Source organism: Aureobasidium pullulans, assembly GCF_000721785.1.
Source record: "Aureobasidium pullulans EXF-150 unplaced genomic scaffold scaffold_6, whole genome shotgun sequence".
Taxonomy (NCBI): domain Eukaryota; kingdom Fungi; phylum Ascomycota; class Dothideomycetes; order Dothideales; family Saccotheciaceae; genus Aureobasidium; species Aureobasidium pullulans.
In genome coordinates, this window is record NW_021941026.1 from 1,021,072 (window position 1) to 1,033,876 (window position 12,805).

A 12,805-nucleotide genomic window follows, 5' to 3' on the forward strand; every position below is an offset into this window, starting at 1 on the left:
CCCTGTTCTGGCCACTCAACGATCACGACTTGCCTGTCCTCAACTCTCTTCGCTTCTCTTTCAGCTCTGTCTGGCACTTCTCACGCTCCTCCGCTGTCCCGTGAACGTGGTAGAAGCACGCATCCAACATGAACGGTGCTTTGTCTCTCTTCAGACACATCCCATCAGCATTGGCGTGCGTCAATCTGTTTCCAGCGATGGCGTCCGAGTAACACTCTTTGCATAGCTTGGCAGGTACCCTTCTGCCCATGGACACCATTACCTTTGCCAGAAACTCAGCGGGCATCTCTTCCCATATCTGCGAAGGCTCATCCCAAGGCTGGTGGTAGACCACAAAGTCTACTATGATGTTTCGCAGAAACGATCCAGTGGGGGAGTTTTCGTAGATGTGACGGATCAGAAGCCTCTTTGGTACGCGCCAAACTCCACGATTTCTAGAAATGGCTGCAAAGTCCACGATCACATCCATTACTTGATTTTGAAACAGCTGGGCGTCGAGAAAGTCTCCGAGAATGTAAAGCTTTGCGAGGACGTCAAGAGGCCAGGTTTTGGGGTCTTCTTCGGTGCAATTGGCAATTGCAGGATCGATCTCCTTTGGAACCTCGTGAACACCTTGACCTTCTCCTCGATCGTTACCATGCTGAGGTGTTCCACGCCCAAAAGCATCGTCATGGGCATTTTCTGGCTGGAGCGTGAAAATGCCTTCGTCCTCTGTGCTTCGATGTTCTTGCTGCTCATCATTCTCCTTGCATACGAGCGAAGAGAAATCATCCTGGATGGTTTTGCCACTATCAGGAGGAGCGACGTAGATGAGCCGGCCGACATACAACCAAGAGACGAAGATCGTAAAGAGAGGTGCTGAGACATCCTCGAGAGGGACGATGCCTGTTCTGGCTTCGGCGAAAGAGCCGGTGAGAGCCTTCTTGAAGAAATTTGACTTGTCGCAGATCAAGGCCTGGTGAACGCCGTACTCTTTCTTCTGTTGGCCGACGCGTACGATGGCCATACGCGAGTGAAGGTAACTGCCATAGATGTCAGTCCAGAGCCTCTGAGTGAAGGAGAATGATCTGACCCAAGACTGCTGATGCTCTTGTGCTCAGAGCCGGTCGGAGCAGGCATCGTTGCGAGTGTGATGCGTCAGCGTTGACGAGGGTGGGCTAGATGAGGTGAGGTAGGAAGTGAAGGTCGTCCTCAGAACGAAGCAATAGGACCAATCTGGAAGATGAGTGAACGAGGTCCGAAGTTGAGGTTGAATGGATGGCGGGAACAAACGAAGACAGGAGATTTGACGCCGAGAAGCAGAATGTGAAGAAGTTACGGTGGACTGCAACTTCCCAGTTTCGTGTCAACTTCTCGAAGCAGAGGGATTAGCAGGTGCGATCAGAGTGTCTCGAAGTCTGGATCATCTCTCGAAATGTCGGCAACAACGATGCACCTCAACGCAGACGGGTCCACAATAACACACAAGCGTTCTGGCAGAAAATCATCCACACCTGTCAATTACCGTCTTGCTTTTCAGTTCGTTATTGCCTCAATCGGCCAGATCGCCATCACAGCCGTTGACCTGGAGTCGACTTCCCATTTTTCGCTTCTTGATCCATACTCTCACCACCCGACGCGGATGTGAGAACCATATCCGTCGACCTTTCCTGGTATTAGAGGTACTTCCGACCACGAGACAATCGTCTCAATCTTGGTAGACCACGTCTTAGCTTGAACCAGGCCTTTCTCCATATCTTCCACAAGCATCGCTTGCTCTCTCATCATTGTGATCATGGTAGATACACAAATCCCGGTCCAAAGGACAAGAGTCGTCAAGTTCTCAAGTGTAGTCGAAATTCTTCGTTACGAGTTCGTTCCCGGCATAAGCCTCGTTATGGCACTCCGTACACAGGCGGTATGGTAATGTCCTTGCCACGACAATCAACACATTGGCCGCAAACTCCGGCGGCAACTTCTTCCACCATCAAGCGTCGGGTTCCGTGACCACGCCAGCCCATTCATAGTGGCGCACTAACGCCTTCCTGAGCATAGAGCGCTCCGTAGACGTCTCATACTCATGTTTGATGACTTGTGGTAGAGGTTACGCCTCAGTCTATGCTTTAATGGTAGCACTCATGAAGCCAGGACAGTCGAGGCGACCCCCCAGCATGGAGAGCCAGGTCGGCAATGCGAACAGCCATGTATCTGGACTATCTTTGCATGTCTATCTTACATGAATGTGTTCATCGGATCCAACTCCCCTCTCCCTGGCAGGGCCGCTGCCATGCTATCAAAATGCAAGATATTTTTTCACAGCAGCACGATTGTCGAAAGAGAGCACGAGAGAGTCACTACTCTCAGTGGACATTCAGCCACAGCAACAAATCACCTTGCATTTTGACAGCTATATGAGCGACCTGTCGGGGGAGACTGAGATGAGCATCCGGTTCAGTGATACTTCTCCTTTGCACTCACGTTCGGGAGAACGAGATCCATGATGTTCAGCACGATCGAACTCAGTTTACAATGATACAGGAGGCAATAAGGGAGGGTTCAGGGAGAGTTATAGACAAGGCTTGTGACCCAGTGCTTGGAAGAAAATTACTCTGTACGAAAAAAGAAAACACGTCTTTGAGTTCAGCACCATTCGATTCGTCTTCCCCAAGAACCCGACCGGTGCGCCCCTTGTCCCGACGACATTCAGTGAAATCCCCTTCTCATCTTTTGTGCCTGTCTCCAAGCCAACAGCGACGTATACCAAGTAGATGTTGTCGAGAGCTCTGGCATGAACTAGGAGTACTGCAGCCCGACCTAGCCGCGGTTTCTGTCCTGCTCGCGTCCCTCCAGAACCTTTTCTCTTGCGACTCTTGCGGCACGATCTCTCTTCTCCTCCTCTGTAGAGTGCTCATGGTAGTAGCATGCATTCAGAGTCTGCCAGGACCGTCCTGAGGCTCATGGGAATGAGCTGGTATCGCGTCTGCCTGTTGGACCCAAGACAGAGCCTTCTGGTAGCAAGACCGACACTGTCTGTTTGGCAATTTTCTGAACACTGTCATGCTGACGCCTACCAGGAACTCATTCGGCATGCCAATCAAATCCTCCCTTGCGGTGCTGCCCATGTCGAGGTCGTATGTGGTGATGTGCACCAGCAGTTCCCTCAACTTCGAGTCGGGACTGGTATTGGCGAAGGCGAAGTCAATGTCGTCAAAAGTCATTAAATCACTCTTCTCGTGTCTCAGAATCATGGCATCGACGGCCGCAATTCTGACCACCTGTGCGTCCAGGTAATCTCCTAAAACGTACAGGCTTATCAGCACCCTCCAGGGCCATGTTTCTGGGCTTTTGGCCAGAAATCCCTTGTACTGGTGGTCTCCTTCGCGGCTTGCCGGCGCACCGAACTTCAAGCGAAATTCCTGCTCCAAATCACGGTTGTCCGAGAAGAGCCTCTTGTGGTAGAGCCCCTGGCAGTCGCATCACGCGCGAGCGGGCTTCCACCCAAAACTGCCCACGAAAGGCTGCAGCAAACATGCACGACTAGGCCGCATACTTTTCATGGATGCGGAAAGGTAATTCTTCAGAGCCGACGAGTATTGTGATGATAGAGGGGTCATGAATCGGGCTATTCCGAGGTAAGTATCGGTCTTGCTTCGTGTTCGGCTTTTTGCTTGATACGTACCGTGGTGCAGGAGCATGGCGGCCGGCTTCAACTCTTGTCGAGCGTCGGAGCTTAGGATTAGGCCACTGCACATATTAGTAAGAAATGAAAGAACGCAAGGGATGGCAGGCAGAAGCGAGTGGCAGAGACAGCAAGGAGGTAAGGGGCAACATAGGAGAAAAGACATATGGTTGGACTTACCATTGCAGCTCAGTACTAGCGTGGTAGTACTACTGTTGTTGTCTTGTAAAAGAAAAGAACCAAAACGGTGGTGTTGTTTATTCGACATATAGCAGCGTGCGTCGAGAGCATCGAGAGTCGAAACCCGTAAACGACTTAACTCGTCGACGAGGACCCGACTCTCGAATACGGGATTCCGCCACGACGATGACAGGTATATTGTGGACAGAAATCTCATGACAAGAGCCTACTATACTATATGCCTCCTATAGGGCAGCAAGAACACAGCTCTCTTACGTGTCGTGGCAGTAGCGGATGGTAAGATCCATACAGTTGGTTACTAAGCCCGCCGATTCTGCATTCTAAGAGACACTTGCTTCGTCGAGCATATCTAGATTAGAGGTAGGGAATCACCTCTTCTGCTAGCTCCCTTGAACGGGAACAGGCGGTCCTCGCCCTATCATAGAGAAAAGTGTAGTCGTGTCAAGCTGCAACGATCGTTCATAGTCCGCAAGACGACACCGCTAAGCCATAATGCCAGGCCATCCAGGCTTGAGCATAACTTAAGTTCTCCTAGAGTGCACACATGTCCAAGAAGAGCTCCGGATCGTCTTACTATCGAGATAACGACGTTATCGAGTCAAACTCCGACGAATCATTCAGCGCAAGAAAATGTTAGATTGACCGTCATATGCAACCCATCTGCGCCGGCAAGTCGAAAGAACATGTCCGCAGATTGCGATGCAAGACTCGAAGGTCAAGAGACTAGCGTCGGGCAGCTGTTGACATCAAAGCGAGGCCAGATTTGGCAAGTCCAAGCGGCAAACCCTTTGCTCCGCATACACCTGCCGAAAGTAGATGAGGGGTCTGAAGCTGACCTTGCAGCTCCCTTATCTTTTGGCAGATCATCCTTCCGAGAGAGCTGATATAAAGCGCCTACTGGAAAGTCCGTTTTGCAAGACAGCAATAATCGCAATGAGTTTCACCAACGACTACCCAAAAGATCAGAGGAGCAAGGCAGGACGGTACGCAAAACGAGGTGAGATGTGGCCGAAGCCTTTGTCCAATGAGTTGATATGTACAAGTCTAATACTTTTGTTCTATATACAGTGACGTACGACAAAGATGCCGTACGCAAGATTGTGGATGCAGCGCCCATACTGCATGTTTCTTTCAATGCGCCTATGTCTGAAAGCATGGATGCCCAATTTCCAACCATTTTGCCAATGCTCGGTGCCATGGACTCTTCAGCAGAAGATGATCAGGTTGTCTATCTACATAAATCATCTGCTGCTCGTCTCTTCCGCTTAGATTCCGGGCAAGAAGATCCTGGTCTTCCCGTCTGTATCGCGGCGACCCTGCTGGATGGCTACGTACTCGCTCTGACACCTTTTAATCACTCCTGCAACTATCGTTCAGCCGTCGTCTTTGGACATGCAACCAAAGTCACAAACACGGACGAGACTATGCGCGCAATGGAATTGATAACGAATCATCTCATCACAGACCGTTGGACGAATTCTCGGACACCGCCCACAAAATCCGAGCTCACTGCGACGGGAATTCTCAAAGTACGAATCGAGACCGCGAGCGTCAAAGTGCGGAACGGTGGCCCTCATGACGATAGGAAGGACTTGAAGGACGATGCTACCACTTCGCGTGTGTGGACAGGTGTTGTTCCCGTTCAACAAGTTTTGGGTGAGGCGATTGCCAGTCCAGAGAACCTTGTGAAGCAGATCCCTGGCAGCGTTACATCCTGGATTGAGGACACGAATAGCATGCGCAAAGACGATATGCTCAAATCGATGAAAGAGTGAATATGTCTCAGCGGCATAATGGCAGTAGCAAAATAGCATCAACCACGATCCTTTTGTGTTCTTCTCCTCATTCTTCTAGGCTGACCAAACAAGGCCCGGTACATTGTCCACTGGCTGACGTCAGATTGGCCTCGGACTTCTGGAGGAAGTCTGAGCCAATTGGTGCCCATTATTCGGTGTATGTGATTGACTCGATCCACCAAGGAGAGTCTGTTCATCCTTTGAGCTTGTCTGTTGAGGGGCACGGTAGATCTACCCGGGCCGTATAGGGTCCAGAGTCGAAGTTTGACTTCTCTTCGCAATTCCGTGCCTCTAAGATTGACACCAAAGCGCTGAAGCTTGCGAACAAGCACGAGGCCTCTGGTCCATCCATTAAAAGACTCATCTGCAGCTCCCTCGGTCTCCTTACTCTGGGCTTCCAAGTCTTCTGAACCCAGTCGCACCGTGGTTGTGGACTCCGGCGACGATACTTCGCTTTTAAAACCCCATGCAACCATGGCACGAAGAAGATGAGGTGTGAATATGGTATTCAGGGGATGCCGGTCGCCTTCGTCTAGTGCTCCAGGCAGGCTCTTGGCGACCCCTGGATCACCCACAGCTGAGGATGCAAAAAGTGATGATTTGTCAGAGCGGCCAGAATACCACAAAGCCAACCAAACTGACAATCTCTCAAGAGCCTCCAGTCTATTCTCCATTCCGTATCGCTTTAAGTTCTCATGCCATCTGACCGGATTGAATGATTGTCCGGTACGCATGGTCTCCAGGAAGATGTTGGTAGTGAAATCCAGGTCGTCTTTGTACTTGTGGTGTTCCTGTGTGATAGGTCTCTTGGACCGAAGTCGAGGCCTCAACGTCGTCCATTGAATGGTACGCAAGGACGCCTCTGAAACCGGGATTCGGTGTAGACGCATTTCATGCAGTATCTGAAGGATCGATGCACGTTGGCCACGCCGGGAATACGCCTGCAGGATCAGATTTGCATGATAAGTTTGAGGCTCGGCTTCGTCTACTGTGAGGACGTCGAGAACGGCGTTTGCCTGAGTGTGGTCTCCGGATGCAAGGAAGGAACCAAAGAGTTGCTTTTGAAGAGAGCGATCTTCATATGCCGTTGGGTGTTGATCGCTCGACACTAAAAACTCAAAACTTCGGTGTTTGCCTGGCTGTTTAGCAAACGATTGCAGCGCGCGACTGAATACTGAGTCGACAACAGAGATGCCTGCATTCCTGATGGCATCAACTGTGGCAACGTATTCGAGTGGTTGAGATACGCGCGCGGCGATTTCTCTCAGAGCTAGATTGCCCACGACCTTCAAGCCCAGCATACGTAGCCCGGTAATGATCAAATCAGTGGAAAAAGCTGTTGTGGCGAACAGACGGGCGCAAAAAGCGTCGTTGAGCTCCTTTTCCCTGATGTTGTGCACATCACCAACGAGAGTGCTCATGTTCTCGCGTGTAAAAGCAGGCATGACTTCAGCATGTGCGGTATCAAGCTCGATTGGCTTTATGCGTTGAAACTCGTACTGAGCATTCATAATCTGGTCAGCGAAGTGATCTCTGACAGACGGTTTCATGCCAGATTTGGCAAGCCAAGTGTGCTCAATCAAATGAGCGATTACAGGCGTAGACTTCATTGACAGCGATGGTTTGTCGTCGTGTCGAACGAAGAAAACGTGCATATCGAGGGCGTCAGGAAAGTCGAGCATACGACAAATGTGTAGCATGCATTCGTCGTAAGCATATTTGACCTTAAGCGAGGTGTAGATTTTCTTGAATGCTTCGATGGCCTTCGGCTTATGGTTGCTCATGCAGACATCTTCAACGAAATGGGCCAGAACGGAAACGTGGTCGGAAGGCAGCAGGCCATCCATTTGCATTCGCTTATGCCACTTGACTGCAAACATGGGATTCTGGCGTAACAGAGGACCTACAATACGATGGTACAAGCGAATGTCGAGTAAGCCAGAGCGAGGAAGAGTATCAAAGACATAGGGATAGAGAAGGCGAAGCATCTGCGGGTATTGGATGGCGGACCAGAGAAGAATTGACCAGAGTTGATCAGCTTGAGGGCCGCGTAGAGGTAAGACGACTTGACGGCGTACGAAGGCTTCAACAACGTCCATGACACCTTGTTGGCCATCCAAACGCAGGCGAAAGCGAAGAATCTCAAGCCAGAGATTCAAGTTTTGGAGGTACTGTGGCTCATCGATCAAGCGTGTTTCTGCGTCCTTGGGGGCAGGTAGGCGGTCGCACACATCGGCCTCATGCCGAAAGGTGGAAAAGGCATCGAGACTGTTCTGTAGGCGATCGAACAGAGGCATCCAAGAAGTCAAGCGCGCAAGGAAGTTCTTACGCTCCGTATGCGATATTCCAGACGGGCTGGCATTCCTTGTAACCAGGGTTTGACTACCCTTACGGGCATTTTCTAACTCTTGACGGACATTGTGGGCATTGGCCACAGGGACAGCGGCGGAGGGTGCTCTCTGGCGGAAAGGGACGGCATACGACCGGGCAGAGTAACTCGGGAGAAGTGGTGAGATTGGGCGGACGGATGTCGAGAGTTGCGAGGTTAGAGCTGAAGGTCGGGCCAACCCTCTGTGGAGCGCAGGCGCGCCGGGTGGCATGAAAAGGAGGAAGGTACAGACACGCGCGAGCCTCGGTCAGAAGACATGGAGCCGTCTGCCGTTTAGAGCAGCTGCTGTTCCATTGCGAAGCTGGCAGGTGCGTTGCAATAATTGTCCACGACTCCAGGAAATGGCGGCCGGAGGAGCAGCGGCACATGCCGAGCAGCTCTGGATGCGATCACGCAACGCCGACGACGAAGCCCATCTGCATCTGCCACCCTCTTGCCGTCTTCCTCGACTCAATCTCCGCTCAATCATCTCTCAAAATGGCTGGGTCAGTCAATCGCTTCTTTGCGCCGCCCCAGAGCTCCTTCCGCCGGCGCCCCGACTCCGCTGTCCAAGATTGCTGACCAGCCCTCACAGCCTCAACTCTCCCGGTCTTTACCGCCGCAACAACGTCCCCCACTGGCAGCGCATGCACCAGACCCACGACGGTCTCCGTCAGTGGCAGAAGGGCCCTCGCGCCAAGTTCATGCTCTACCCCTACTACGCTCTGCTGGCCTCGACCTCGGCTGCTACCATGTACATGATGGGCAGAATGGTCCTCGTGCGTCAATCCCCGATACCTACCACTGCCCCAAGACTCGACCTAACTCCAGGAACAGGGACACAAGACTTGGTTCTCCAGCAACTAGACGATTGCCTACTGTACATTACCGCAATAGAGCTCCTTCACGCCAAGTCCAAAATACCCACAACCAAGCAGCTTCATTCAATTTTCCTTTTCAATTATGATTATACATTACTCTCCGGGTCCGCAAGTGCTGTCGAACTCCCCTGATATCTGCCTGTGCGATCTCGTAGGCGCTCATGCTTCTCCCTGTGTCACGTTGTCCGTCTTCACCTCAAACACCTCACTCGACAAACGACGAACATCCTCATTGTCCACGCGACTGAGAGCTGCCTTGATATCCTGGACAGTTCTCTCACTCAATCCTTCCTTGCGTCTGCTGTAGAAGTCGATACCGGCCGGCGTGAATAGAGTCTTGGCGAAATATGTCACGACCCAGCTGTCTTGACTTTGTCCCTTGTCTGCCCAACCCAGAACCTCCCAATGACTGCTCGCAATCATGAGCCATCCTTTACCACGCCAGTCCCAGACGTCCGTGACTCCAACGCCGCCACTGGCCTTGTCTACGCCGTGAACAGTGTGCAGCTTGTCTGAATCAAGCCCTTGGTAAGACACGACGTCGTCCAGGCGGTCTGTCTGATCTGGGGTTGCGTCAGGTGTCGATGGCGGCAGTGCCGTGTAGGTGATTTGCACATTGCGCTTGGACTTCCACATGGGCAGAGTGCTGTGAGTGACGTGCCAAGTGCCTTGCAAAAACGAGAGGCTGGGCGATTGATACGCTTGGGGCTGGCTGTCTTGGGTGTTTTGCGACACGCCAGGCGCCCTGAGGATGACTGATGACTCGGACTCCATATTGTGTGTATCCATGTGTATCCAAAGCCTGGAGGGATTTGATTGGGGCTGCAAATCTGACTGTGCGCTGCTGTCTCTTGTTGATGATGTTACGAGGAGATCACCCTCAACTCCAGCTGATTGTCGTCAGGTGGTTGGCAGTCCAACCCTTGGCCCCACGTCTTTTCAACTTCCATCCATCTTTTGCGACCAAGACAATCTAACAGTGGTTGGAGAACCCTTGCACACTCCGCAAATCTCTTGAGTTTTCTTGGTCCTTGTGGCAAGCAAATCATGACATGTGTAGAAGCATCGGCCGAGGAGTGTTTCGGGCTGCGTAATGCGAAAAGGGACTGATTACGACAACTATTCTTGAGGCGCAGTCGTCTTACGGCGACCCAAGTCTTATTTTTACATTCAACTGCTTCGTATTTATCTCTCCTATTTCCATTCATCTTCTCTGCTGGCTGCTCTCTATATCGTTTTGGATTTGTCCAAGAAAGCATTTGCATCTGCGTCGCCCCTTCTGTTCTGGAATTTTGCCATTTGCCCCCTTCGGACTTCTTGAACCATCAGCAACAAAATATCGTGAAATATTCCAAACCAACACAACATACAAGACCTCAAATTCGAACTCCTGTGTCGCATCTCTTAGGTATGACAACATGAAAGAGTCCCAGTATTGCCTCTTACTGACACTTTCCCGACAGCAATTATGATGTCCAACACGAATATTCTAACAAGTCTTTTCCTGCTACCATCTCTTGCTCAGGTCGCTTTCTCGGCAGTCACCAAGAGAGCCACAGCATGCAACAACTCTCCAGATCTGTGCAGTAAGACGTACAACAACATCACACACCTCGGAAGTCATAATGCGCCTTTCTTGCGTGATGCGTCTACAGGCAACTCGGCATCTGGAAACCAATTCTACAACACTACCGTTCAGCTCAGTGCCGGTGTCAGACTATTGAGTGGTCAAGTTCACAACAACAATGGATCATTACACATGTGCCACTCGAGTTGCACTCTTCTCGATGCCGGATTGTTGAGCGACTGGCTATCAGAGATCAAGACATGGATGGATGGCAACCCGAACGAGGTTGTCACTGTGTTGCTCGTCAATTCAGACGATGCATCTGCCTCAGATCTGGGGAGTGCATACACAACTGCCGGCATTGCATCTTACGCCTATACTCCTACTTCAACCACAGCTCCAAGCGAGTGGCCTACCCTACAAACCTTGATCAATGACGGAACGCGTCTTCTCAACTTCGTCGCTAGTCTCGATGACAACACCGCAGCGCCTTACCTCATGGACGAGTTCACCTACATCTTTGAGAACAACTACGACAACACATCGCCATCAAACTTTTCCTGTGCAGCCAACCGACCCTCCACTGTCACCACAAGCTCGGCGTTGCAGCAGAATTTGATGCCATTCATGAACCACTTCCTCTACGAAACCTCGAGTCTCTTTGGCACGACAATCGAGTCTCCTGATCTCGGAAACATTACCACTACCAATGCAGCGTCGGGTGGCACTGGCAACCTGGGAACATCTGCCGCCGAATGCACCACCACCTACGGTCAAGCTCCTACCTTCATCCTGGTTGACTTTTTCAATGTCGGTCCCGCCATCGCGGTTGTAGACACCCTCAACAGTGTCACCAGCCCCGTTGGCAGGACCAACGTGAGCACTGCCGCCTCCGCTCCGGCAGCCAGCTCTGGTTCTACCCGAAGTGAAGTTTCGACTTTCTCTTTGGTTGCAGCCTTGATTGTAGCCTTTGTGTTGATTGCCTAGGCTTGCACGTCCTTGCGATACGAGGTCATCCTCCACAGACTCGCACGATCTACATCACTTCACCATCTCCGACATATTCATTGGCGGAACAACCGACGCCTCTGCCCCCTCATGGCCACGTCTCATGAGGATGCAAAAGGCGTTTCTTGACATCACACATCACATAGCGAAGGCGTTCCGGGATCATTCGGGAAAGGCACTGGGGCGGTTGCCACGTTCATCAAAATTCCCATCAACTTGTATATAGACTGCATTAACGCATACGAACTAGACTTTTATGGCATACGAATTCAATGAGAAACCTTGAAACCGAAATGAAGGCATTGCACTCTTCCAAGAACCCACACATCACACACATGATTATGCAAAGAGCCATTCCTTCCTCCGCGAATTCGTATGTTCCATCTCGTCATTACATCCCATCCAACTCACGCGCATCGACTTCGGTACCACTGCCATGGAAAGACAAGAAGGGCACAGTGGGGAAAACAAAAAAGCAGCATCAAGGTCAATATAAACATGCATAACAAGCTCTTCTCCCGAGCACGCGGAACTGGCGTGGCAGCAGACAACCCCCAAAGATCTAGAGTTACCGATATCTTGCGCTTGTGGAACCATCGATCTAGCCTCCTTGACTGCCCTATTGTTTAAACGATATGCACTTCTCCCTCCTTTCACATTTTTTCTTCGAATCCTTGTATTCGAGGGGGTTTCAGGTATAGGAGATCTGGAAAGCCGGAACCATATCCTGGGGAATTCTTGGATGTAAGCGCTTCAAATCGGCCTTCGTTTGGAATGGCTCGCCCGCTCACGACCGAAAGGGATCTGGTATCGCTTAGGAGTGATGATTGAGAGGAATGGGTATGAGGTTTTTTTCTTTTCCTTCTTCGCAAGGGGGTTCTGTTCCGATACATGAGTGTTCGTGGTGTGATTGTTCCTTGTCTCTTGCATAGCCATTGATGAAGAGAGGATTTAGCCATATTGCACGAGTGCAAGTAGTGGTACGGGGTTGTGACTCGGGTCTCACCGGTGTGTGCAGTCTGATACATGCTCGATCATGGTGGTTGCGATGCTCGTATCATATTATTGACAGCTGTCACCCTGGCTTTGATGCTCTAACCGATATGCAGACCAAGGAATGGTGATGAGGAGATCCAGAAGACAACCGATTGTGTGGATGACAGTGGTGTTGTGATCTCGTGTAATCAATGAGGTAATTGGTGCGTGACGCGAAGAGAAAATGGTGGAGTGTCATCGTTGTGTTCTCGCAACAAAGAGCGATGGTGAGTGGAATAGTCAAAGAATCGATTACCTGCGAACTTGGCTACGAAAAGCGCGAAATGCCAC

At 51.1% G+C, this 12,805-nt stretch overlaps 7 protein-coding genes across 7 annotated transcripts; 3 read left to right on the forward strand and 4 right to left on the reverse strand.

The window, feature by feature from the left end:
• Positions 1 to 22: 22 nt before the first annotated feature.
• Positions 23 to 1,006, reverse strand: M438DRAFT_270585 (uncharacterized protein; the record flags this gene model as incomplete). Its single annotated transcript, XM_029900402.1, has 1 exon — positions 23 to 1,006. One exon carries the CDS (start codon positions 1,004 to 1,006, stop codon positions 23 to 25), a length of 984 nt encoding a protein of 327 aa, XP_029762281.1.
• A 1,900-nt stretch (positions 1,007 to 2,906) lies between these two features.
• On the reverse strand, positions 2,907 to 3,841 carry M438DRAFT_354208 (uncharacterized protein; the record flags this gene model as incomplete). The annotated part of the gene is made up of 4 exons (XM_029906933.1): positions 2,907 to 3,246; positions 3,530 to 3,601; positions 3,659 to 3,723; positions 3,839 to 3,841. 4 exons carry the CDS (start codon positions 3,839 to 3,841, stop codon positions 2,907 to 2,909), a joined length of 480 nt encoding a protein of 159 aa, XP_029762282.1.
• Positions 3,842 to 4,893: 1,052 nt separating this feature from the next.
• Positions 4,894 to 5,634, forward strand: M438DRAFT_270378 (uncharacterized protein; the record flags this gene model as incomplete). The annotated part of the gene is made up of 1 exon (XM_029900384.1): positions 4,894 to 5,634. One exon carries the CDS (start codon positions 4,894 to 4,896, stop codon positions 5,632 to 5,634), a length of 741 nt encoding a protein of 246 aa, XP_029762283.1.
• A 68-nt stretch (positions 5,635 to 5,702) lies between these two features.
• Positions 5,703 to 7,841, reverse strand: M438DRAFT_239368 (uncharacterized protein; the record flags this gene model as incomplete). The annotated part of the gene is made up of 2 exons (XM_029899509.1): positions 5,703 to 7,154; positions 7,194 to 7,841. Coding segments are annotated over 2 exons (2,100 nt in total), but the record flags the coding sequence as incomplete, so codon positions are not given.
• Positions 7,842 to 8,628: 787 nt separating this feature from the next.
• Positions 8,629 to 8,878, forward strand: M438DRAFT_241109 (uncharacterized protein; the record flags this gene model as incomplete). Its single annotated transcript, XM_029899538.1, has 2 exons — positions 8,629 to 8,802; positions 8,861 to 8,878. Coding segments are annotated over 2 exons (192 nt in total), but the record flags the coding sequence as incomplete, so codon positions are not given.
• A 185-nt stretch (positions 8,879 to 9,063) lies between these two features.
• On the reverse strand, positions 9,064 to 9,678 carry M438DRAFT_334023 (uncharacterized protein; the record flags this gene model as incomplete). The annotated part of the gene is made up of 1 exon (XM_029903669.1): positions 9,064 to 9,678. The coding sequence occupies one exon, from the start codon at positions 9,676 to 9,678 to the stop codon at positions 9,064 to 9,066; it is 615 nt and encodes a 204-aa protein (XP_029762286.1).
• A 327-nt stretch (positions 9,679 to 10,005) lies between these two features.
• On the forward strand, positions 10,006 to 11,638 carry M438DRAFT_190614 (uncharacterized protein). Its single transcript, XM_029899245.1, has 2 exons — positions 10,006 to 10,312; positions 10,368 to 11,638. The coding sequence occupies exon 2, from the start codon at positions 10,373 to 10,375 to the stop codon at positions 11,456 to 11,458; it is 1,086 nt and encodes a 361-aa protein (XP_029762287.1). The 5' UTR covers positions 10,006 to 10,312; positions 10,368 to 10,372; the 3' UTR covers positions 11,459 to 11,638.
• Positions 11,639 to 12,805: the final 1,167 nt, after the last annotated feature.

Coding starts and splice junctions, on each gene's coding strand:
- M438DRAFT_190614 (XM_029899245.1), top strand. CDS start 10,373: ATGATGTCCAACACGAATATTCTAACAAGTCTTTTCCTGCTACCATCT.